Source organism: Myxocyprinus asiaticus, chromosome 10 (genome assembly GCF_019703515.2).
Source record: "Myxocyprinus asiaticus isolate MX2 ecotype Aquarium Trade chromosome 10, UBuf_Myxa_2, whole genome shotgun sequence".
In the NCBI taxonomy this organism is placed as follows: Eukaryota; Metazoa; Chordata; class Actinopteri; order Cypriniformes; family Catostomidae; genus Myxocyprinus; species Myxocyprinus asiaticus.
The window spans coordinates 6,769,619-6,795,683 of NC_059353.1; the positions used below are offsets into that span (position 1 = coordinate 6,769,619).

General features: G+C 37.3%; 1 protein-coding gene across 1 annotated transcript in view; it reads left to right on the plus strand.

Annotated features, from left to right (window-relative positions):
* Positions 1-26,065, plus strand: part of LOC127447415 (alkyldihydroxyacetonephosphate synthase, peroxisomal-like) — a 72,924-nt gene that overhangs the window by 39,231 nt on the left and 7,628 nt on the right. Inside the window, exons 12-19 of the mRNA XM_051709288.1 lie at positions 2,090-2,141; positions 11,153-11,229; positions 15,041-15,153; positions 15,667-15,736; positions 17,183-17,244; positions 19,034-19,123; positions 22,878-22,977; positions 23,515-23,572. Coding sequence (XP_051565248.1) covers positions 2,090-2,141; positions 11,153-11,229; positions 15,041-15,153; positions 15,667-15,736; positions 17,183-17,244; positions 19,034-19,123; positions 22,878-22,977; positions 23,515-23,572 — 622 coding nt within the window. The remainder of the gene's footprint in view (positions 1-2,089; positions 2,142-11,152; positions 11,230-15,040; positions 15,154-15,666; positions 15,737-17,182; positions 17,245-19,033; positions 19,124-22,877; positions 22,978-23,514; positions 23,573-26,065) is intronic.

Below are 26,065 nucleotides of genomic sequence, written 5' to 3' on the forward strand. Positions count from 1 at the left end.
GTGTGTACCTGCAGGCCTGCTCAGACTCTGTAGTGGTCTTACTTTACATCTAGTCTAGTTCTCATTAGTCTGTGAGGCTGCTGCTGATGTAGCTGTTATTGATGACCACACTGTTCTATGCAGCAGTGCTTCTTATTAGTCCATAAACAAACTGTGATCCAAACTTAAAATTAAATTATTGATTATGTTATTCAGGACCTCCACACTGTTTCTCTCTCCGTTTCTTTTTGCCCAAGGCTGCTTTTAATTAAAAAAAAAAAAAAAACTAAAATAAAATAGGGTTGTACAGTATTTTAATTGGAATATACTGTATAACTATTTTTGTACTGTTTTTCCTAACTACAAAAATATTGTAGAAAGATAAATTTTAAAAGTAAATTTTCCACATTAAAAAATTTTACATATAAAGAAATTAATAGTACTTTTTAAAAAATATGTTTAAAATGAAGTATTGCAGTCACATCAGTAGGTGGATTGAGTCCCCTCATGGGGGGTGGAAATACTGCTTACTCGATATCTCGCCCATTACAGGACACTTTGCTCGTGAATAAATGAACCGTGGCTGATAAAGATGAGTGCATTTCTACAATGGCTTCATTACGTGGAAGCTATTGCATTTGCGTGATACTGCATCCACACCGCTAGATGGCAGTATAAGTCCAAGGCAACTGCAGTGTTGGCCAGCGCAACATAAACCATTACCAAGTGCACCTTCAATAAACAATAATATTGTAGATTTTTTTTTAAGCTGAAGGAAAGGGATACATTATACATGTGACCCCCATTATACACTGATGCCAAAACATTATGACCACCTGCCTAATATGCAGTTGGTCCTCCACGTGTCGCCAAAACAGAGCCGACCCGCCGATGCATGGACTCTGCAAGACCCCAAGGCATCAAGACATTAGCAGCAGATCCTTCAAGTTCTGTGAGTTGCGAGGTGGAGCTACCGTGGATCGGACTTGATGGTCCAGCACATCCCATAGATGCGTCAATCGGATTGAGAACTTTGGAATTTGGAGACCAGGGCAACTCCTTGAACTCTTCATCATGTTCCTAAAACCATTCCCGAACAATGTGTGCAGTGTGGCAGGGCGCATTATCCTGCTGAAAGAGGCCACTGGCATGAGAGAATACCATTGCCATGAAGGAGTTTACCTGGTCTTCAACGATGTTTAGGTAGGTGGCATGTGTCAAATTGACATCCGCATGAATGGCCGGACCCAGGGTTTCCAGCAGAACTTTGCCCAGAGCATCACACTCCCTCCACCGGCTTGTCGTCTTCCCACAGTGCATCCTGGTGCCATCACTTCCCCAGATAAATGGCGCACATGTACACGGCCATCCAAGTGATGTAAAAGAAAACAGGATTTATCGGACCAGGCGATCTTCTTCCACTGCTCCAAGATCCAGTTTCGACGCTCACGTGCATTGTAGGCACTTTCGATGGTAGACAGGGGTCATCATGGGCACTCTGACCGGTCTGTGGCTACACAGCCCCATACACAGCAGGGTGCGATCCACTGTGTGTTGTGACACATTCCTCCCGTAACCATCATTAAAATTTTCTGTGACTTGAGCCACAGTAGAACTTCTGTTGGTTCAGACCAGACAGGATAGCCTTTGGTACCCTCGCGCATCAAGTAGCCTCGGGCGCCCAACTCCCTGTTGCCGGATTGTAGTTTGATCCCCCTCGGACCACTGTCAGTAGGTACTCACCACTGCTGACCGGGAGTACCCCACAAGCCTTGCCGTTTCAGAGATGCTCTGACCCAGTCGTCTGGCCATAACAATTTGGCTCTTGTCAAAGTCGCTCAAGTCTTTACTCCTGCCCATTTCTCCTGCATTCAACACATTGACTACGAGAACTGATTGTTCGCTTACCATCTAATCTACACAGACCTTGACATGTAGCCTTGTTAGAAGATGATTCACGTTAGAACGTTATTCACTTCCACTGTGAGTGGTCATAATGTTTTGGCTCATGAGTGTACATCTCATGTGTTAATCTGTTTCTGTGAAGATGCAAATTAAAGCTGTTTTTTTTTTTTTTTTTTATTATTGATTAATTTCTTCTCCCTTTCAGAGATGTGCTCCAGCATCTATTCGGCTAATGGACAACGAGCAGTTTCAGTTCGGTGAGTTTTGTTGTTCCTTCTAATCAGTTTGTGAATTATGCAATTAATTTCATCTAAAGGGAAATTCTATTGGAAATTTTCAGGGCTCAAGTAGGTTTATAGCATAGTTACACCGTGTCCTAAACAGACATGATGTAAAAAGATTCCAGCGTCAAGCAATTTGTCTGTTCACATGAATGCAAAACTGCTACACACCACAGCACAATCACAGCCAATAAAAACATCTGATGGTAATGTACAGTAATGATGAGCGGGATTTTGGAGCAGTGACAGTTCACAGTGGATGTGGCTAACCGACGCGACGCAGCAGAAACCAAACGACCAACAAAATGTCCATTTGCTCATCACTTTTCGTGGTTTTAGCTGTTTTGGAGAAAAACTGATTAACATGGAAAAGTTAACTTTTATCTCATGTTGTTTTATTGCGTTGTGTGTAGTTATGACATGTGTTAGACAAACGTCAGCTGTCCTAAAGTCTCGAAACACAAACCCTAAAATATTTCAGTGTGTGTAACTGTTTGTGGAATCTCAATACAATTAATTAAAAAAAGTCTTATCTCAGAATAAAAAAAAAAACAACTGGAAAAGCCATGTAAAATCATTGGTCAAAAGACTCTGAGCAGTGCATCCTGAGGAACAGTGTGTACTGAGTTAGTTGTTATGATGATAATTTCTGGGATTCTTTGAAAATATTTTACAAAAGAAGCTAAACATGAACATGCAGGAGTGGAGAACAGTGACGCAAAGCATTTGGCGTGGGAGTGCAGGGTGTGTTGTCATGGTTACAATAATGTCTCAGAGGGTTTGCCATGGGATACGGCCTTGTGTGGGCTGATCTCCGATCAAAGAGGGATTCATTCACCACTGCTCCAGCCAATCACAGAAACCCTAGGATCAGATAGTGATTAGTGATGAAATACTCAATGACCAGTTGAATGTTGTGAGTGAATATCTTGTGAGTTAACAGTATATACATTTACAATTACATTCTCATAAAAATTTAAATTGTACAAAAATGATTGTTTCTAAACCGGTTTATCTGACACTCCTGCTGCCCTATCAATGTTTTGATAAAGGCACAGTGTTTCTTTACACTCATGAGGACAAAGGCAAACACAGTAACTACACATTTTGTCAAATGGCTGAAATTTACTCTTTTAGACCACAACCTGTCCTGTGACGTATGAGTTTGACTCATCAATGCTCAGATTCAGAGAAAACTGGGTGAAACTATTTTATAATTCACATTTGTCTGGACAACAACACTCCTTGAAGCTTTTAGTGTCAGCCTAGTTCCTGCGTTTTGGCTTTGTTGGGCAGGCATACTTATAGTTCAGTCATGACTACTCGGAATTGATTTAAGGTGTTGTAATTGAAATGACAAGTTGGTAGGATTGGTCTTGGTGGACTAGATCTTTTTATGATGCTGCTGCATGCTCAATACCCTTGAAGCAGCTTTAGACAGGTGGTGCTGGGGAGGAGGATGGTTTCAAACAGGAAAAATCTCATAATGCGATGCAGTGAAACCAGCTTACTTGCAAACAATTGAGGCAATTTAAATGTTAGACAAAGAGAACACAAGTTGATTGGTTAAAGGGATAGTTCACCCAGAAATGATCATTTACTCACCCTCATGTCATCTGAGATGTGTATGACTTTCTTTCTTCTGCAAAAGATTTGTAGAAAAAGATCCAGGCTCAGCAGGTCCTTAGAATGTGAGAGGATAGTGATTAGAAATTTGTAGGTCCAAAAAGCACAGATAGTCAGCATAAGAGTAGTCCATCCTATCTCTAGTGGTGACATTAATGTCTTCTAAAGCGAATCGATCACTTTGTGTGTGAAAAAGAATGAAATTTAAGCACTTTTTAACGCTAGGCATTGATGAATCTTTCAAGCAATCTTTTATAGTTAAAAAGTGCTTAAATATCGTTATTTTTCACACACAAAGTGATCGATTTGCTTTAGAAGACATTAATGTCACCGCTGGAGATGGGATGGACTACTCTTATGCTGACTGTCTGTGCTTTTTGGACCTACACATTTCTAATCACCATCCTCTCACATTCTAAGGACCTGCTGAGCATGGATCTTTTTCTACAAATCTTCAAAAGTGTTTTGTAGAAGAAAGAAAGTCATTCACACCTCAGATAGAATGAGGGTAAGTAAATTATCAGAACATTTTCATTTTTGGGTGAACTATCCCTTTAAAAGATTACATGTTCAAAGGGCCTATCAGCTTGCGCCATGTAGAGTTTCATGACTGAACTTGAAAATCATTTGTCTCTAAATTGGAATAGGAGAAAGTATTTTACCATCAGAAAAATTAGGTATATCACTGAAGTAATTTTCAGATTTATAATGTATAATTTAATTTCAACATAGTAGAGAATGAAAAATCTCTTTCAGATTTTTTTTTAGTATGTTTATTTCTCTGATGCAGTCAATGACCACGTTATAATTTTCAAAGAAACTATACAGGCATAAATAAATATTACCTGAGCGTTTTTAAAGGGTTATGTAGGGTTTTGGAACAAAGGTTAAGAAAGCCTTTATTTCAAACATCATCTGTTATGAAGTCATCTCTCGCTTTAGAATCAGCAATCCCTTTTCATATAATTCCCCTCCGAAGAGATTAATCGAAAAATGTAGCATTTGAGAGCAGTGTTTTTGTTTTTATTACATGTTGTTGTTTTGTGTATTCGTTACATCAAGTGGTTTAATTTCATCTGTTGTAATTTATCTCCAGAGAACCCCCTCTCACACCGACTCGTATAAAGTGAAATTTATCATTACTTTACCAGCTGAGCAGCAAACGAACGAGCGTACAAACACACAGTTCAGGAACAATGACAAATGGCTCTGGCAGCAATTAAGCTCACAGTACAACACAGTTTTATATCGTTACATGTGGAGATGTGGGGGAATTTCTGAGGGGTTGCCAGATATATGTGGAAAAGTTCTCCCTGTCTCCAGGGAGCTCATTAACTCTGTACGGCTCTGTGTTTTCATCGACTGTGCACTTCTGAAAGAGAGAGAGAGAGATGTATTGACTGAATGAAGAATCCAATCTCTGTAATCAGAATGTTTTTTGCTGAATGCACACTCTTTAAGCCCAGAAGTGTGGCAGTATTATTTTTATATCTGTTTTATGATAACAACCTGAAGAATATTGAGGTGATTAGAATTGCAATGCGTTTAAACAGATTCACTGTGCTAATGTCAGTGGTACAGCATTATGGAAGTGTAGACTCTGACAAACTAAACGTCATTGGGACTGTAGGAGGGCAGACTGAAAAATACTCTTTAAGGAAACTTGAATTATTGTTTCAAAGTGTTAATGTGCACTGTCTGAAATGACAATGTAGAACTGTCTGTTGAGTGAGTGAGTTTTAGACAGATTATGGTTCTCTTTCTCTCTCACACACACGGCTGTCTACAGGATTCCTACTGGCATTGGAAAATTCTAATTTGTGCTTTCTAGGCCTGGAAAAGTCATTCATAAAATCAAACTCTGTTGCATGTCATCACAATTTTTCACACTCAAATTTAAAAGCTCACCATTCACATACTGTGGACTAATTGCAAAAATTTTCAGAAATCACCCAAAAAAAAAAAAAAATTGACTTCAGTTATTCATAAATATTGTATGTGTTTATAATGTTATGATAAACGTTTTTTTTTTTTTCTAACTTTGTAAACATATAATTCTTATTCTGTTCACTCAACCTCAAATTGAAAAGTCTTATTTCATTCCACTAGATGGCAGCAAGCACTAGAATTTTTTTTTTCTCTATCACATTCCATCACAATATACAGATCTGAAATGTAGGTGGCGGTCTAACGTATTTTATCCCTCAAAAATGTGCTTGCCATAGACATTCAGTCTTATTTTTAGCTCATGCACCACCTTTATTATTTTATCAAAAATCTCAGCCTCTGAGTGGACTAGAAGCTTAAAGGAATAGTTCACCCAAAAATGAAAAATTGCTGATAATTTACTCACCCTCAGGCCATCCAAGATGTTTCTGAGTTTCTTTCTTTATCAAAACAGAATTTAAGATTTTTAGGGTTTCATTTCAGGCCTCCTCCTTTAAACAATGCAAGTGAATGTACTCCATTTTTTTGACGGTCCAAAATGCATATTTAGGGTGCATCAAAATAATCCACACAACTCCAGTCGACAAATAAAGTTCTACTGAACGCAAACGATTGATTACTTTGAGAAACAAAACAATACTTATATACTTTTTAACCACAAATGTTCGCTTCCGTACATCTCTGTGACGTGCGCTCATAGAGGGATGATGTAAGCTCGTTGGTTATGGTCACACGTCACGTGGAGGAGGAGTCAGGAAGCGTGTTATTACGCGTGACCTTACCAACAAGCTTACATCATCCCTCTCATGAGCGCACGTCACAGAGATGTACGGAAGCGAACATTTGTAGTTAAAAAAGCATTTTGGACCGCAAAAAATGGAGGACATTGTTTAAAGGAGGAGGCCTGAAATGAAATCCTAAAAGTCTTAAATTCTGTTTTGATGAAGAAAGAAACTCAGATACAAATTATCAGCAAATGTTCATTTTTGGGTGAACTATTCCTTTAATCTGAGTGTCATTAGAAAAATGAGATCCTCCCCTTTACAAAGATATGTTCAATTTTATCATAAATAGTCGAAAACATATTTTTTTGATGATTTGTTTAGCATGCTTTTCCTGTTGGATGGGATATTTTGTTCTGAACATCTAAGATATAACATTGGATTATTCAGCCAAGCAAGCTCACAGACAAGTAAAGCATGGCTCATTTTTTTAGAAAACTACTTAAGGTAAAAGCAGATATAATGTTTTTTGCTATTTGGGGCTTACAGCAGCAGTGATCGGTGCTCTCGGACTTACAGAAATCATATTTAGGGGTTCAAGCAATACTATTGTATTTGTCCTGATTTTCTTCTTCTTCTTCTTCTGCCATAAAAGTGTATGGGCAGCCAAAACCGTAAGTCCTAAAGACACCAAACTTGGCAGGATGGTCGTTTTGATATTAGCTGATTAATTATTTGGGCATGGCCCTAATTTACTCAATGGTCCAAACTTTACGAAACTTGGAATACTTTGATATCAGAACATTTTGAGGATGCAATTTTGCCAATAGGGGTGTTACAGCTAAAAATTCCTTATAACTCCGGAACCGTTCGAGTGAAAAATGTGAAACTTGGCATGCATCATCTTTCGATCATGTGCTAACATATCCTTACAAAAACGATTAGACAAATCAACAAAAATGGCCACCAGCAGCCAATCAAACTTCAGCAGCTAATAACTTGCATTGTGAATGGCTGATCATTATGGAATTGAAGGCGCACTTACAGGTCGCCATAATTAGGCTGTATACCAAATTTGGTGAAAATCGTCCACAAGGTGGTGCTATAATGAGCTAATTAGAATCTTTTGCTAATAACTTCTTATCTATAAGGGCTATAATCAAAATTATTTCCTCTGATTCCTTGAGACAAGACGAACAAAACCTTCAATATATCTTCAGTTTTATTTCCAGCATTTAGAATTTTCTGATAAAACTTTTTCGAACTTCTCCTAGGCCGTTTGTCCTATTGGCTCAAAAATGTGTACGTATCATCTAGGGACTGTCCTGACATATATATATATATATATATATATATATATATATATATATATATATATATATATATATATATATATAATATTTATTTATTTATAAAAAAAATGTATATGTCAAATTGTTTAGAAGATATAAGCCAATGAATTCTGTATCTACTACTATGCCTTTATTTGTGTGCACAATGTCCAAACATGACAAAACTTCAAACATATACACACCAGGATAGTCTGAGGACATGTGCTAAATTTTATTAATTTCCTCTTGTCAACAGCAAATAAAAATATTATTTCATTATTATTCTGCCATTTAGAATTTTCTGATAAAACCTTTTCGAACTTCTCCTAGGCCGAAAATTTGTACGTATCATCTAGGGACTGTCCTGACAAAAGAAAAAAAAAAAAAGAAAATTAATTATTTTTTATTTTTGATGTCAAATTGTTTAGAAGATATATGTCAATGAATTCTTTAACTGTAACTACTACTATGCTTTTATTTGTGTGCACAACGTCCAAACATGACAAAACTTAAAACATATACACACCATGATAATCTGAGGACATGTGCTAAATTTCATAAATTTCCTCGTCAACAGCAAATAAAAATATTATTATAAGTAACTGACAGATGAAGGATGTACTACCCTTTTTGTTCACTAGATAGAGCAGCATCTAAGAAATTCCATTAAATCCTCTGACTTTGAGTTGTTGCTGTTTTTAATGCACAGATATTACATTACAAGAGCAATAACTACCCAACAAATGAAGAGCCCTATGAAATCTGTTTAAGATTTAATTGTCTAGTAATCCAAAATCTCATTTAAGCATGGTAAATCAAGGATGTAGTACTGATTTTTGTCCACTAGATGGAGCACCAAGACTAAAAATCCTTGAAAATCCTCTTTGACTTAGCTTTTTGCTCTTGTAATGTGCTGTTGTCCAGCAATCTTGTAATGTAATATCTGTGCAGTAAAAATAGCAACAGCTATCCAACAATTGAAGAGCCCTATGAAATCTGTTTAAGTTTTTCTCAAGTTCAGTTTTTTCCTAATTTAATTGTCCAGCAATCCAAAATCTCATTTATGCATGGTAAATCAAAGATGTATTACTGATTTTGTCCACTAGATTGAGCGCCAAGACTAAAAATCCTTGAAAATCCTCTTTGAATTAGCTTTTTGCTCTTGTAATGTGCTGTTGTCCAGCAATCCAAAATCTGTTCTTCTTCTTCTCCTTCTTCTTCATATTCTATTGTCATTCTGTTGTCATTCTAATAAAATTCTAATTTTGCAACTGTGATAAAATATCTTTTGAAAGAAATTTAACAAAAAACTGCTGTGTCCACAGCATCCACATGATCTGTTGTGTCCAATTTAATTATTTTGGCCATGTCCTGGCCATATGTGCTTGAACCCTGATGATTGCTGCTTGCGGCTATATTTCACTCTGTGATTCTTTTGAAAATGTTTCGAACTGTGGTATTAGGAAATAAATATACAGTCGCATTCCAGAGAATTAGAGCTTTCATTTGATATATGACTTGTGCATTTAGTTGCTACATGTAAGGCTGTTATTTTTTTAATATAAATATTTCTACCTATTACCTCTAGGGGGTGCTAATTTACACAAATTTTGTTAGGCCTTATTTTGTTATTTTAAGTAACATAAATGCAGAAGTAATGGTTATCTCTGAAAAGTTCAGATTCTTAGCTTTGAAATGATACATCATATGCCTGGCTTCTGTATACAGGGACTTTTTGATTTTGACACTTTTTGAAGTAAACTTTTTACACGTTATAGCGCCCCCTATGGACCCGCAAATAAAGATAATTCAATTTATAATAAAATAATAATTATAAATTTAATAAACATAATAATTCATATAATTCAGAGACTTTACATCATTGTGACAGATGAGTTAAGCCATAAAAAGTCGAAATATTGTTTGTTTTATGTGCATATCATTGAACATAAACCACATAATCCACAGCAATCTATTGCTATATGAAACTGAGTTTGTCAATCTGTCCTTTTAACTTCAAAAGTAAGTAGATCACAGTAACTAATTACTTTGGAATTATACTGTGGTTATCAACGTCTCATGCCATAAATGCCACATTTTTAGGATGCCTTGTCGAGTTCAGTGTCGTTTAAAACTTTGAAAAATGCGACTCGATACCCCTGCATTCTGTTCTGCTTTATCCAGCTATTTTTGAACACAAGCGCGCATCCTGCTGCTTGAGGATCTTTTTATGCTGTCTGCTCTTTATAAGTGTGTTTCTTTGCCAGTACAGCTGGAGTTGCGCTGACTGCCCACTGTTGACTGATTCGCAAAAACATAAAGGCAGTACCTCAGGCTTGAACTGCTCAAGCACTTAGAAAATTCCTTATTGCGGAACTTGTGTATGGTCAGGGGGCATGATTAATTGCATTAATTGTTTTAATGTGTTATATTTATTTTATTTAATTAATCACACTAAATTAAATTGACAGCCCTAATCAATACACAATGCATAAAACACAAAATAAATAAATAAAAATGCAATTATGGTTATTGGCAAAAAAGTGCAGATTAAATTCACTGTTCCTGTAGCAGTGAATTGTTGTTTATTTAATAAATTTTGGGGCTTTTTGCCTAGTTGCGACATTGCTGGGCAACCGTAAACTTGTTGAGCCAAACATTACCCCTTAATAACACATTTCTTTTTTTTTTCTTGGACATGTCCCACTCTGTATTTTTGCATTATTCTTTGTTTAATAGTCGCTCTCACGTGTAAGTAACGAAAAGCAGTCCTGCCCACTGATAGCCGCACAAAAATTTACTGTGGGAAAAACATTAGAGTAAAATCTCTATTGGTTGATATTTCTATTGTAACTGCAGTATATACAGTGATACCACCCAGACATAGTTACACGTGTATAGAAATATACATTTCACACACAGATTTAAGTTGATTTGCATTTGTCTGAGGTTTTGTGTTATTTTCCAGTGGTATATTTGACTGTGTGAGATTCACCAGCGTTTCTTATCAGTAATGGCTCTCAGAATGATTTATGACAAACCTCTGTACAACATTGCCACTGCTCTTTCTCTCTCTCTCTCTCTCCCTCTCTCTCTCTCTCTCTCTCTCTCTCTCTCTCTCTCTCACTCTCACCCTCTCTCCCCTTCTTACTGTGCTATTGTTCACACCACTAATACATTTGACACAGAGTCTGCAGGGAAATCCATGAGCAGACCTCAGTGATGTTTGCTGGCAGTAGAACAGTACGAGAGTCATTCATTTCACTTTTTCAAGAAAAAGCTTATGACTGCTGACAAAAAAGAGATTAATAAATTATTTTACTACTGATATTTAACTGATGTTTTAATAATGTTTTTACAGGTCATGCACTCAAGCCACAAGTGTCCTCCATATTCACGTCATTTTTGGATGGGTTGAAAAAATTCTACATCACAAAGGTGAGAAGGAACTGTAAATGTGTGTGGCCATACCAATCAAATACTGATATTACACAGCTTTCTGGAATACTTGATTTCCAACATAGCTGTGCTAGTTTCATGTCTCTCATATCACTGTGCGGTCTCTTTGTTTTACATAATAAAATAATTTCAACTCAAAGCAATGCATCAGGTCCATTTATTGATTTGGTAAGTAGCCATATAATAATTAGGATCTGCTTCGTGTTTGAGATCAGGGTTTATTTTCTGATTATGACTGGGTGACTGTACATTATCCTTTACTTATTACACGGGTCCCTGGAATGCTTGATTCTGATTGGTCGATGGTGCAATCTAGCGGTCTGATATTTTGAGTAACAACCGAACATTCGAGGAATTAAGACCGGTCATTTGGGTATTGCGAATCATCTTTCGTACTTTTGTATCAGTCTGCATTCACTACAAGTAAGCTAATAAAATAATTGAAACTCAAATCAATGTTTCATGTCCATTTATTTATTTATTTGGCAAGTAGTCCTGTAATAAGCTGGATAATGAGCAGTCAGAATTTGTAGCAGTCAGCGTAAACAGAATTTGACGCAAAACGGAAGTGAAATTCAGCTGTTCAACGATTTTCTTTCTTCTCCCATAACAATATAATTTCAATGCAAATCAATATTTCATTTCAATTTATTTATTTAGTTAGTAGCCTTTTTTCACATAATATTACAACTTTAATCTCATCATTTGGATTTCTTAAAATAGTACTTTTTTCTCGAAAGTTTAGTACTCTTGTAAAAGGCCTATTATGATATTATTCTCAAATATTATGGGCTTTATTTTCGCGTCCTCACTAGATGCAGTGCTACACGCAATGACCGTGCGCTGCGTCTTAACCCATTTTTGTGAGAGCGCTAATTCTAAGCTAATTTTGTGCCAGCACAAAGCGCAAGTGGCCGTAGGTGGGAGTACTTGTGTAACCTGTTGGAGGATGCGCGCAAACTGTGAGTGGTATTGTATGTTAATGAAAAGGCACAAAGCTTGTTTTATTTTTCTATACAAGTTTATTTTGTATAGCACCATTCCAAAGCTCAAGAACGCTGTACAGAAATTAAACGTAAAAAATAAACAGAGAAACATGTAACAAATATTCATTACAAAACAATGAACAATCGGAGAGCAGCAAAGCATGTTTTAAGCATCCTGTAACACCGTCAAGACTGCAGGTGAGACATAAGCAAGCAGGACGAGAGCCAACATCGCGGTCCGGAGCAGCGCAGGCGACAACATAGTCACAGAGCAGAGGATTCCTCGATGTAAGACACAAATGGTCCACATTTCTATTCTTCTAATGCATTACTTACATCCCATTTACAATACTAAATTCTTATGAATAGGCTGTCTTCATATATATCAACTGTGCTTGACAGTAAATTTAACATATAAAAGGATGCAGATGGCGCAATAACCGGATAAGGACCTCAGAATTAAATTGTACTTGACCCAGCCCATTAGCGCTTTGCACGTGCGATTTCGCCAAACCACTTGCGCCTAAACTTGGCGCATGCTTGCACGAACAAATCTAAACTTCATGGCCATGCCTACTAACTTTGCACGTATGACGTATCACATAGTGCTGCGCTTAAGACGTAGTGCTCTTAAAACAGGGCCCTACGACTTTATTCTCGTAATGTTGACTTTATTCTCAAAACTTTAGGACTTAATTTTCATAAACGGCCTATTATAAGATTATTGTCAAACATTGTGACTTTATTCTTGTAATGTTATAATTTTGTTATTTTTCAGATTAAAATTTTTATTGGTTGCTCCTCAAGCATGACACATAACAAAACAAAACATTCATGTACAGAGTCAACCATTATCCCCCTTAAACCCCATTATTTCCCTTACCCCCTCCCAATCCCCAACCCCACCCGACCCCCAACAAACATCCCTGTGGCCAAGCCAGAGTACACAAGCAGATAACAAAAAAAGAAATAAAAAGAAAAAAAGAAATATATATATATATATATAAACAATTTAAAACCATAATTCCCTCTCCACTGCCCCTCCCCGAGAGCCCTCCAAAAAGACCAGATAGCTGCCCCACTTTTTATCAAAAAACTCCCGGTTGCTTAGCCTTCTATACGACACTTCCTCAGATGCCGCCACCCTGCCCATCTCTGTGCACCACTCCTGAAATGAGGGCGCTCCAGCCAACTTCCATCCCCTAAGGATGACCTGTCTGCCGATCATAACACTGGATAGGACCAAATTTTTTATGTACTTATCCCCTATATTAATGACTGCCCCATCGCCTAAAATACAGAGTCTGGGGCAAAATGAAATTTGAGTGCCCAATATGTCACACTTAAAACTCTGAACCCTCAACCAAAATTCTTGGATCTTTACACACCACCAAAAAACATGGGTTGTGTCCCCATCTTCTGATTGGCATCGCCAGCAGGTGGGTGTGTGTTTAAGACCAAGCCTATACAATCTAGAGGGGTCCAAAAGAATTTATGTAAAATCTTAAATTGCATAAGGCGCACCCTTGCATCTCTAGATGTAGACTTGATGTTTTTAGAATTCTAGCCCACACTTCCTCCTCCAATACCAAGTTTAAATCTTTCTCCCATAATCTCTTGAGGGAAGTTGAAGCTCTGTCCCCCAGACCCTGAATTAACAGGGAGTAATACACTGATGCCTCAAGACCTTTTCCAAAAGCAGTAATCACCACTCCCAGAGTATCTGCCGCTTTAGGGGGGTGTATGCTACTCCCAAAAATAGTACAAAGCAGGTGGTGCAGCTGTAAATACCTATAAAACTGAGATCTGGGAATCCCATAATGTTGAACGATATTTTCAAAGGATTTCAACACACTACTCTCATATAGGTCACCGAGCGTATTAACCTCCCTCTCAATCCACTCTGTCCAGCAGACAGGGGACTTATTAATACATAGTTTGGGGTTCAGCCATATGCTCGATGCTACATTTAAATAAATGTCCAAATTAAACACTCTGGACACTTTTGTCCATACCAAGTGTAAATGCGAGATAACAGGGTGTAACTTAACTTCTCCGGTTAGTTTGATAGAAAGGCTTTGCATTGGCAAAATAGGGGCAAGAACTTCCTGTTCAATACAAAACCAGGGAGGGGCTCTCTCAGGTGGAAGCGACCAATGAGCCAAATGTCTGAGACCGAATGCATAATAATAAAACAAAATCTTGGGTAGGCCTAGCCCACCTTTGTCAATCGGCCTATGCAACTTACTGAAATGTAATCTGGGACGTTTACCATTCCAAATGAAGGACTTTGCTGTGCCATCAAACTGCTTGAAATAAGAGAGGGGGACATCTATAAGACTTTGTTCTTAAAATCTAAGATGTTTTATTTTATTGGCTGTGTAATCAATTGCCTTAAAAAAAAAAAAAACATTTTAAAAACATGAAACAGTATTTGCAATGCATTTTACTTCTATGATGTGACATATTTACGAGTGACACAATATTCAGCAGGAAATAAAGTAGGGTGGGACAAGGGTGGGATTTGATCGACTTGTGAAATGTTGAGTTATGATATTATTGGTTAATATTGTTTTTCCCTGCCCGTGAGGCCTCACTGATGAAAGCAAAAAAGACAAGTCATTTCAGAGGTGGAGAATATTATTATGTTTCATGTATGTTGATGAGGGATTAGGAAAACTTTTGTTTTTTCTTCAGAATATTGTAAACTGATGATTTGTGCAGAGTTGGACCAAGAACATTTAAGAAATTGAATAGGGTTAGTTTTGAATTCACATTGTTTTACCTTGGAATATCGTTCTCAGTTTAAAGGATTTGACCCACACCACCTGTGTGTCGCCACGCTGTTGTTTGAGGGGGATCGTGGGAAGGTTTTGCAGCACGAGAAACAGGTTTACGACATCGCTGCCAAATTTGGGTAAGAAACCATTTGTGTGTTTTCTACTAATGCTGTTTCCATGGAACTGGAGTAACTATTTCACCAGTATAGTTCAGCACAGGTCATAAGGGTTGTGCCGTTTGACCTTAACTGATCTTTCTGATTCTATACAGAAGCGTTTGCAGATGTCTCGCTCATTCATCACGACTCATTCAGTGGCAGTGATATGAGCGTGCCTGGAAATGAGTGAACACATTGAATGATTTCTGCATTAACGAGCTTGTGTTGATTTTGAGAATATTTAATTAGAGGCTGATTGTGATGGATAGAGGGTAAATCCCAGCATTGACCTTATTGATCCTATGTGTGTTTGTGTTCATGCAGGAAATGTTATCCAGACCACAACGCCTCATGATTTTCATTTGAAACATTAACTGTGCAGATAATATATTATTTTCTTCACTTACCAGTAACCGGTACTCTGTGTGTGTGTGTGTGTGTGTGTGTGTGTGTGTGTGTGTGTGTGTGTGTGTGTGTGTATGTGTGTTTTAGAGGTCTGGCTGCAGGAGAGGATAACGGTCAGAGGGGTTACATGCTGACGTTTGTAATCGCATATCTGCGGGTGTGTTACTAAAGCTCTTTTCTTGGCTCTTATTTAGATATACTAGAGTTTTAAATAACTTTACTTTTGAAGTCACACTTAAAGGGATAGTTCACCCAAAAATGAAAATTCAGTCATCATTTACTCCCCTTCTTGCCATTTCAAACCCTCTTTATTCTATGAAACACAAAAAGAGGTCTTAGGAAGAATGTTAGTGACTGACAGCCTCAGTCCCTGTTCACTTTCATTGTATGTTAGTATGATCAATTTCAGCATTCTTCAGAATTTCTCCTCTTGTTCCACAGAAGAAAGAAATTCATATGGGTTTGTAAAGAGTGAGTATATGATGATAGAATTTTAGTTTTTGGGTGAACTAATGCCATATACACACTATGTTTTCATTTGTAAATACATTAATTTCGCTACATTTATGCCTCTCATCCACACTAAAATGGCATTTTCATTAACCGAAAACGGAGCGTTTATAGCATACTTTGGAAAACGATGACCTAGTGAGTTGCACTGCTGTATACTGTCTGTATAAGTAACTGCCTTCTAAGAGGCCATTCAGAATGGAGGCGTTCTTGCACCAAAAAAAAAAAAAAAAAAAAGCAAGACGCTGCGCAAACAAATAGAACAGAATGTAGATTGAGTTTGCCTTTAGCATGTTGCTAAGCTAACAGTGCGATAGGTTAAAAAGCATAAAAATACGTAGAACATAAATATTGGGTAAAAAAAAACTAGATGTAATGATGAGAACAGAACGCAGGTGTTTTAAGACATGTTTTTAAAAGTTTAACACTTGACACAGCATCTAAAAAACGCTGAAAGCTAAAGTCTTTCTAGGAAGTCAGTCCACTGTCGGCCATCTTTGGAATGCTCTTGGGAGGCTATTTCCATTTACGACAGTGCCCCTCCTATCTACTTGAATGGAGAAACATGGAAATCTCATAAACAGTTGGTCAAGATTATGATCTAAGAACACTGGAATTATAATTAGTGCTTCATTACCTCAGATAACAAACAAAAAAAAACAAATTTTTCCCGACTTCAATTGCATTTGCCATTAGCATGTTGCTAAGCTAACACATGATACTCTGTGTAAAGCCTAATATTACAAAGCACATAAATATTATAAAATAAATAAAAAGTTAGACTAAAAAAGCTAGACAAACAAACTCAGATGTCTCGAGATGCATTTTAAAACACTTGACACAGCATCTAAAAAAATGTGCCGCTACTGCACGAGACACTATAAAAACAGTGAGGCACAGCACAAATGTCAAAGGCGTCAAAGAAAAAGAGAAAGCAATTGAAAAGCAATGGACTCAAAAACATGTTAGGTGTGAATGGTCTGAGATATCTCAAGGTTATCTAGCTCATTCTTTGAGTCTTATCGATGCATACTACATTTCCTAAATACACTGTAAATTTCAGTCCATGAATGTAACACCTATGTGTTTGCAGGATTTGGGAATGGATTACTATGTGATCGGCGAGTCGTTTGAGACATCTGTGCCTTGGGACAGGTGAGAGCTCAGACTGTGGGTAGTTTGCAACATTTCTTTCTGTCTGCCCACTACACTGTGTGTCCTCTCTCTGTACCCCCCCACCCGACCCACGTTGTCTTTGATGGTTTTGTTGTCTCTTTCTGAGTGCTTTAGTGGGGGTGGGAAAGTTAAAAGGACAAAAAGTTTGCAGAAGACCTTGGACATACACAAAGAGATAAAAACTTTCATCCTTCTTGAAGTGAACCGGGCATTTTGGCCCTTTGACTTAACACAGATCATTTCAAGAGCTGGATCACACTTACACTAACAGTCGAAGTTTAGACACACTTTTCTTAATGTACCATATGCTTCTCATGATCTTTAAAACCTTTTGATCTATAGACTTATACTAAAGTAAGCCTATATATCAGAATAATTTGAAATTAGATTCGATTGTAGACATAGTTTTTGTCGAAATAAATTTCTGTACAAAACGAAAATTTTATTTAGTGTCATTTCATAGTTTTGATTACACTATGTAACACAATTTTTGTTCCTGGGTAGTAAGTGTTATTTCCTAATTGCTTATGCCTCAAAAGTATAGAAAATGGCTATAATTCCCCACAAACTTTGCTTTTGTGACCAGGACAGTGATATTTTGAAATGTACCTATTTCCAATGAGAAAACGGGCGAATTTGTGTCTTTACGTTCACATAAAGTCAGAAAAAAACAACATATGAATCCAAAATCCTTCTTTATCTGTGGTCCGACGAAGACACCGGCTTTGACCTTTGCCTCAGACAGCTTAGGGAAGAAGTCTTGAAGGTACTTGTAGGCTTGAAGTCTGCCGACTCCTTATTTAGTGCTCTGACAAATTGTTTCATAAGGCCCAATTTGATGGGCAGTGGTGGCATCAGCACCTTCCGGGGGTCCACCAGTGGCTCCCACTTGACGTTGTTCCTCCCCACAGAGAACTCGGTTCTTGTTACCATTATGGAGCAGCACGGCTTTGAGGCTCCTGGATGAGCTGTCAATGAACAGACTGGTCACATTGTGGCAGAAGCAGAGCCCATCTTGACAGGTGAAGAAGCTGGAAAAAGGTTGGTGACGCTTCCTCTGATCTGCGACTTGCACACTTTCATCCAACAAGTTCCACTGCTTGAGCTTAGACTTCAAAAGCTTGGTATTGGACTTGGTGAGACCAAGATCTCTAATCAAGTCGTTGAGGTCTTTTTGGTTGGGGTAGTATGGGTTTCTCTCCTCAGCTCCACCTCTGAAATCCCTCAAAGTCCATATCTTTGATGCTCACCTTGATAAATTCAAGGAGAACATGGGAGCGTACTCGGAGCAAGGCCAGCGCTTCCATCAGGAAATACTGGACTTTGAACGGCGCTACCAAGAACAGTATAACGAGAACATGATGGGAGACTTCATTTGGGGGCTGATTCGTGAAAGTGATTTACATTATAATCGTAAATCTCGAAAAACTACTCACTTCTAAATCTTTTGTAGTCATTTTTGTATTACTTTAGTATAAATACATGTTAATTTGGATTCATATGTTGTTTTTTTCTGACTTTATGTGAACGAAAAGACACAAATTCGCCCGTTTTCTCATTGGAAATAGGTACATTTCAAAATATCACTGTCCTGGTCACAAAAGCAAAGTTTGTGGGGAATAATAGCAATTTTCTATACTTTTGAGGCATAAGCAATTAGGAAATAACACTTACTACCCAGGAAAAAAAATCAATAAAATGTTACACAGTGTTATTATGTAATATTAATATAATAAAATGTTATATTATTCATTTTTCTCTCTCTCAGGGTTTTGGACTTGTGTAGGAACGTGAAGGAGAGGATTGTGTTGGAGTGTAAAGAGAGAGGAGTACAGTTTCCTCCACTGTCCACATGCAGGTACACACACACACACACACACACACACACACACACACACACACACACACACACACACACACACAAACAAATATACTTACACTGGCCTGTCTGTCTCTGTCACCTGTAACTTGTTTTCTGAAATATTAAAGTCTGTTTGACGTAATGATGTGACTTCAATTTACAGTGACACTAAAAAGTATTTTGACACTACACTTATAATTTTATAAATGTCCTTATATTAGAGAACAACATTTCAAAAATGCCATTTACCTAAAAAAAAAAAAAAAAAAAACGTAAAACTTTTTAAGGAAAAGATTTCACCACAAGACAATGTCTGAATCCAATGTTTGCATAATTTCCCTGCTACTAAGATGCCTTCATATGGTTGGTTTTTGATGGCAGCATAAATGTACTCTTTACTGACTATGATATCCACCAATCCTGGAAATGTGATTTGGTGGTTAGTTGAAATTATAAATATGACCGCTGATGGAGCAGTTGAAAAAAGTAGGCTAATTAATTAAAGAATTAATGTCATTTATTTATTTTTTTCAACTCATGATTCCATTTCTACTAAGAAATAAGCAGAGTAGTTATTAACTAGATAGATAAAATATGTCAACACAAACTTTGATGTTGGCTTGACAAAGCCTTGTCTGAGTGTTAAAAGTTTGAAGACTGATGGTTACACAGACATTATGGTAAGACAAACCAGCAGCTAGCTAGTCAGAGGGACTGTCACATAGATAGGCTGTGTCTCATTTGGAAGGCTGCGTCATCCGGAGGTCGCATTTGTCAGCCGCATATGTCTCATTTCAGAAAAGTGAGTAGGACACTCCGAATGCGACCTTTAAATGCGACCTTCTTTCACGGGAATTTGTAGGATGCAAGAGGTGTATTCTTTCAGGGGCACTCACAACCCACAATTCTTTGCTTCAACGGAAATGAACATCATTTGTCTAAATAAAATGACACCAATTTGCTCGAAATATGATGTTCAAATGCAAGTAATGTTAATTCCCAAGTTGAAATACCTCAGTACATGGGTGTAGAGGATATAATATGTATAATTATAATAATATATGAGTAAAATAAAGGATTATAGACTAAAAGTACACCTGTAAAATCTATTTTCTATTCTCTCAACATCATTATAACTCTCCTAAAATTTACCTCATACATTCCCTACCAAAGGGACTTCGTTCCCTTGTGTGGGTTTGTTTACATTTAAATTTTTTTGACAGAGATTGAATTATCGAGAATTTCATTGGCCTGTTTGAACATTCCGTCAATGTAAGTCTACAGGATTTTTACGATTTTTGATTGTCTGCTGTGCGAAAACCGTAAGTCCGATCAGTTAGAAAAGACATAGCACACTATTCTAGAACAGTGTGAAGGTCTGCACCAGGTTTGATGGATGTAGCTTGAAAGCTCTTTGAGGAGTTAATGTTAGAAATTTTGTCTTTGTTTAGGGATTTTGAAAAACCCTAAACTAAGTTTGTAGAATAAAGGCAAATTCACACTGCCACAACAAACTACAACTAACACATTTGTTGGGTTTTGTTGGGTCAGTGTTTTCACAACTGTTGGTGTTTGTTGGGGCAGTTTGACAATGACAGTTGTGCTTCTCAACATTCTAAATCCAACAGCCAACTTTAGAATGTTGGTGTTGGAGTTTATTGGGGCAGTGTGAATTGGCTTTAACAGTATGTTGGCTTCATCAAGCCAACATAAATATATTAATTTGTAGTTCACTAGACATGACATGACGTGACGTGACCAGTAAGATAATCTTAGGAGTTAAACACTGTCCGTCAGTGACTGACTTGTCAGGGAGGTGCAAGGCAGCTGTGATCAGTTTCGGACACAACCATCCACTAAAAATCACTGTTACTAAATGTCATAGCAAAAGTGGCTCAAATTCTGAGAAAAACTCTAGCATCAGTTGTTTGCAGTTGTCATTGCAACAGATTGTTTGACATGTTATCCAATGCAATGACATTCAGACATTCTTAAGTGGCCAAATAGTTTTTGGGGGCCACTCTATTTAAGTAAAGGTTTTCACATGTTCACTCTGATCTCACCTTCAGTGTGACACACGCAGTGAAACGAAGGCAGATCAAGTCTGAAGCGTGTTTCTCAGTCATTCATTTCCTGTCCTCCTGCTGTGTCACATGATTGATTGTGCCCATTTAACCTTTGCAGAACTAGATAACACAAACTCACAGCCCTGAAACTCTCTCTGTCTCAAAGTCAAGGGGCACAAAGACAGACACTGGAATGCATGACAATTTCTTTCTCTTTGTTTTTCTTTCTTTCTGTGGGCAAAAGATCCAATTAGGGATGCAATGGTTTCACGGTATACCTAGGTTTTTAAACAGTAGGTTTTCATACATGTTCTCATTCATGGTATTGCATGAATATAATGTCAGTTTTTTTTTTTTTCGGAACTTTTCTAAAATCCGAAGTTCAATTAAGACAGAATCGTCTACATTTACACAGCATCATATAAACAACATGATAAAATAAATCTCTTAATTACGACTTCCTCATTTTACATTCATCTGTCACTCCATTGTAAAGGCGACACTCAGACTAGCACTCAGACAAGTCGGAGCCTGAACCTTTAGCTCCCCCAATGAAATGGTTGAAGTTGGCGGTGTGGGAATACTTTGGGTGTGTTAAAAACTCACGAGGCACCATCAATGTTTCTTAATCACCCAGTTTGTAAAGTTTGTTGCAAAAAAGTGCCTGCTGAAAACAATTCAAACCTGAAGCAACATCTTTGCGAGCATCATCCCATGGAATTTGTAGAGATAAATGTTGGTGAAAATACAGTATGTACCAGGGGTATTTAAATAATGTCTACATTTCCCAATTACTGAATCAAATGCATTTCTGAACTGTTAACCTGGGCAGTAATTATTACAAATTATTATTATTATTATTACTATTATTATTAGTTTGCTCAATTCAATTGAATATATCTTAAAATAAGAATTAAAAAATTATGTTTGACAGTATGCTATTCAATTAAATAGCAATAGGGAATTTATTTTTATTTATTTTTTTTGTCTAAATTTAGCTATAAATAAATAATAAACTGCTATTAATATTATCAATGCACCTTAAAGGTGGAGGAAGTCATTTTAATCCAATACACTTTTTGTCAAATTCTGCAAATATCTCTTCACGGTCCGCTAGCTGTCCGTTCTGTGTGTGCGCTGAAAGAAAATCCGGTGTTTGTACACAGCCCTGGCTCTGTAAATGGGAAAATAAACAAAGTGGATTGGACCGATCCACACAACACTATTCCAGCATGCATGAATTTGGTGGGCGGAGCTTCTGAAGGAGCACTGAAGGGAGGGGTGTGTTGAGCTCAAATATCAACAGTCTATCTCAGGAATCGCTTACTCCACCTGTAATACCGTTATAGCGAAATACTGGGGTATTTTTGTGATGGTTATCATACCATGAAAACAGTTATCATACCGTTATATCCCTTAACGGTATGCCGTTTATCTGTTTAGAAGCAAGAAAGGTTAAGATATTATTTTCAATTCTAGGGAACCCATACATTTGTATTAAATGTTGATTTGTAGATGCATAGATTTTGGTTTGAGTACATGTATCCAGTTACTTTAAAAACTAGCAAATTATAACACAATGTGTCCAAAACCAGAATGTGCATCAGATTGTAAGTAAGGCTTCTGAAATTTCCAGGAGGACTTGTGGGCAGCGTAACTTGAATTTTCATCTTTTTTCATTCTAGAGTTACGCAGACGTATGACGCAGGTGCTTGTGTGTACTTCTATTTTGCCTTTAATTACCGAGGTCTGAGTGATCCAGTCCACGTCTATGAACAAGTGGAGGTACGTAATCGAGTTAAAAATTAACACTGCATCTTTAAACCAGCACATTGTTCCTCAATATTCAAAGTAAATGATCAGAACAAGCTATTTCTTGACTACTCATGTTGTGTTTAAGTGAATATTTTGCAGAATGTTCAGGCTGCTGCTTCCCGTATAATAAAAGTAATGGGGACTGGGGCTATTGAGTGCCAAAAAAGCACCATAAATGTAACAACTTTAATTTTGTTTTTTTCCTGCAATGCTAAAGACTTAGAATGTAGTGCACAAGTCACGTGGACTACTTTTATGATACTTTAAAGTGCTTTTGTCATTTTCGGAGCTTCACAGCACCTGCACAATTATATTGTGTTCCAAGAATGACAGAAAGTCATACAGGTTTAGGATGACATGAGGTAGAGCAAATGATGACTGAAATGATCTGTCCCTTTAAGTTGTAGGTTTGTAGGTGGGTGTTAAATCTATTTTATTTTATTTTAATTAAAGTGGATATAGAGAATACTTTGCCAGTATTTTATGTTATTTTATTCTCCTAAATAGCATGCAGCCCGGGAGGAGATTCTAGCCAATGGAGGAAGCCTGTCTCACCACCATGGAGGTAAATTATAATCATATTAAATAAATGAGGATAGTCCCTAACTCTGACCTCTATGTTCAAAAACATTTACACTCGGCCTCTAGACTGAGAACTGTAGAGCTGAGCTTGAGTTTGGGTCAGTGGTTTGTCCTGGTTTATTAAGTCTGAAACACATGACTTATCTACATTACCATCCAACTGCTGCTTGCTAAACTTCACCAGACTCATTAATCACACACACACACACACACACATTAAAACACACTCAGACTCTTTGTGCATGTTTTGCCAGAGAGGTCGAGTGTTACAAGAATGTTAAAGTGAGAAAGAGGAAATGGCGAGCTGATATTTACAAATTAGGATTGGCAAAACTAGATATTTTAAAGATTTTAATAAAAAAATATATTTTTAGGCTGGTTTTGTGTTTACCTGATGCAGGACATTTACATTTTCAAAAACAGCTAGACATAGCACAACGCACTAAAACAGAATCATGGGGTCTCGAGACACGTGTGACCAGTTCTCTTACTCTCTTGAAGGAGGAAGTGAGGGCTGGGTAAATGTCAATGTAAGTCTTTATTTTTAACACACTTTGTAATGTCAAAACTGGTTTGCTTTTCAGCACAACATATACACACAGATCAATTCTGTTGCATGTCTCTCTCTCTCTCTCTCTCTCTCTCTCCTCCGGCGGTCTGGATTGCCCTTCTTATCCTCCTCCGCTCTCACTGCAAACACAAAACAGCTGTTAGAGAAATCAGCCACAGATGTGACTCCTTACCGCTCTCATCTCCCGATCTCGCTCTCCATTCACAAATCAGCGCTCGACCATGCCCCCACCTCCACAACGCGTTTTTAAAAGTTGGACTATTTTTAATTTGAAGCCTTCTAAAAAACGCAAAGCTCATGGTTGGGCACTTAAGTAGCACAAGACCCAACGCAGCTTTAAAGGGGTTAAATTTAAAGATGCAACCTTTTAAAGAGGGTTCTTACTGTGTAAACCTATCTGGGTGTTTCTTCAACTTCAGGCAGTTTCATGTCCCAGGGATTTATTTTTATTAAAACAAACAGATTTCAACGTATTTCTTTTTGTTATATGAAGGTCTCATTAAAACAAAATTGGAAACTTTTTACCAGGCCTTCATCATTTACACCGATCAACCACAACATTAAAATCACCTGCCTAATATTGTGTAGGTCCCCCTCGTGCCAAAACAGCGCCAACCCGCATCTCAAAATAGCATTCTGAAATGCTATTCTTCTCACCACAATTGTAAAGAGCGGTTATCTGAGTTACCGTAGACTTTGTCAGTTCAAACCAGTCTGGTCATTCTCCGTTGACCTCTCTCATCAACAAGACATTTCCATCCACAGAACTGATACTCACTGGATGTTTTTTTGTTTTTGACACCATTCTGAGTAAATTCTAGAGACTGTTGTGTGTGAAAATCCCAGTAGATCAGCAGTTACAGAAATACACAAACCAGCCCATCTGGCACCAACAATCATGCCACACTCCAAATCACTGAGATACATTTTTTTCCCCATTCTGATGGTTGATGTGAACATTAACTGAAGCTCCTGACCCGTATATGAATGATTTTATGCACTGCACTTCTGCCACACGATTGGCTGATTAGATAATCACATGGATGATTGTTGGTGCCAGATGGGCTGGTTTGAGTATTTCTGTAACTGCTGATCTCTTGGGATTTTCACGCACAACAGTCTCTAGAATTTACTCCGAATGGTGCCAAAAACAAAAAAAACATCCAGTGAGCGTCAGTTCTGCAGATGGAAACGTCTTGTTGATGAGAGAGGTCAACAGAGAATGGCCAGACTGGTTCAAACTGACAAAGTAACTCGGATAATATCATCTCAGAATGCTATTCTGTGATGCAGGTTGGCGCTGTTTTGGCGGCACGAGGAGGACCTGCACAATATTAGGCAGGTGGTTTTAATGTTGTGGCTGATCGGTGTATATTTGGTACTTTTCAAATGCCTTTTATGTACAGATATGACTGTTTTAGTCTCATCCCTGACACAGACATTCAATATTAAACTATGAAAATCAATTATAAAATATGTTACATGTTTAAAAGTATGATCATCTTAACAAAGAGTGAAATAAACCATTTCAGTATTTATTGTATGAAAATGATTTCTATTAATTTTTCAAAAATGACAACTTTCCCACGGTTGTGGAGTTATTTCCAACACCAAACAATTTGTCCCCTTTTAAAAAAAAAAAAAAAAAATAGTGTACAAAAGTGTCAGAGAAGAGCACGCTTGAGATGAAATATGAGACAAGTGATGTTTCAAGAAAACAAACAAAAATCAAGGTAAATTTCACTTGTGAGCAGACTATTTTTATTGTGTCATTTCCAATCAAGCTGTAATTTTGCCAAATTATGCAAAAAGTGTGAAAATATTTAAAATTACTATATCTATTTTGTGTGTATTTAGGATACATATGTTAGCTATGAAATTAGCCTTAGCAAGATTAAGGAGTCG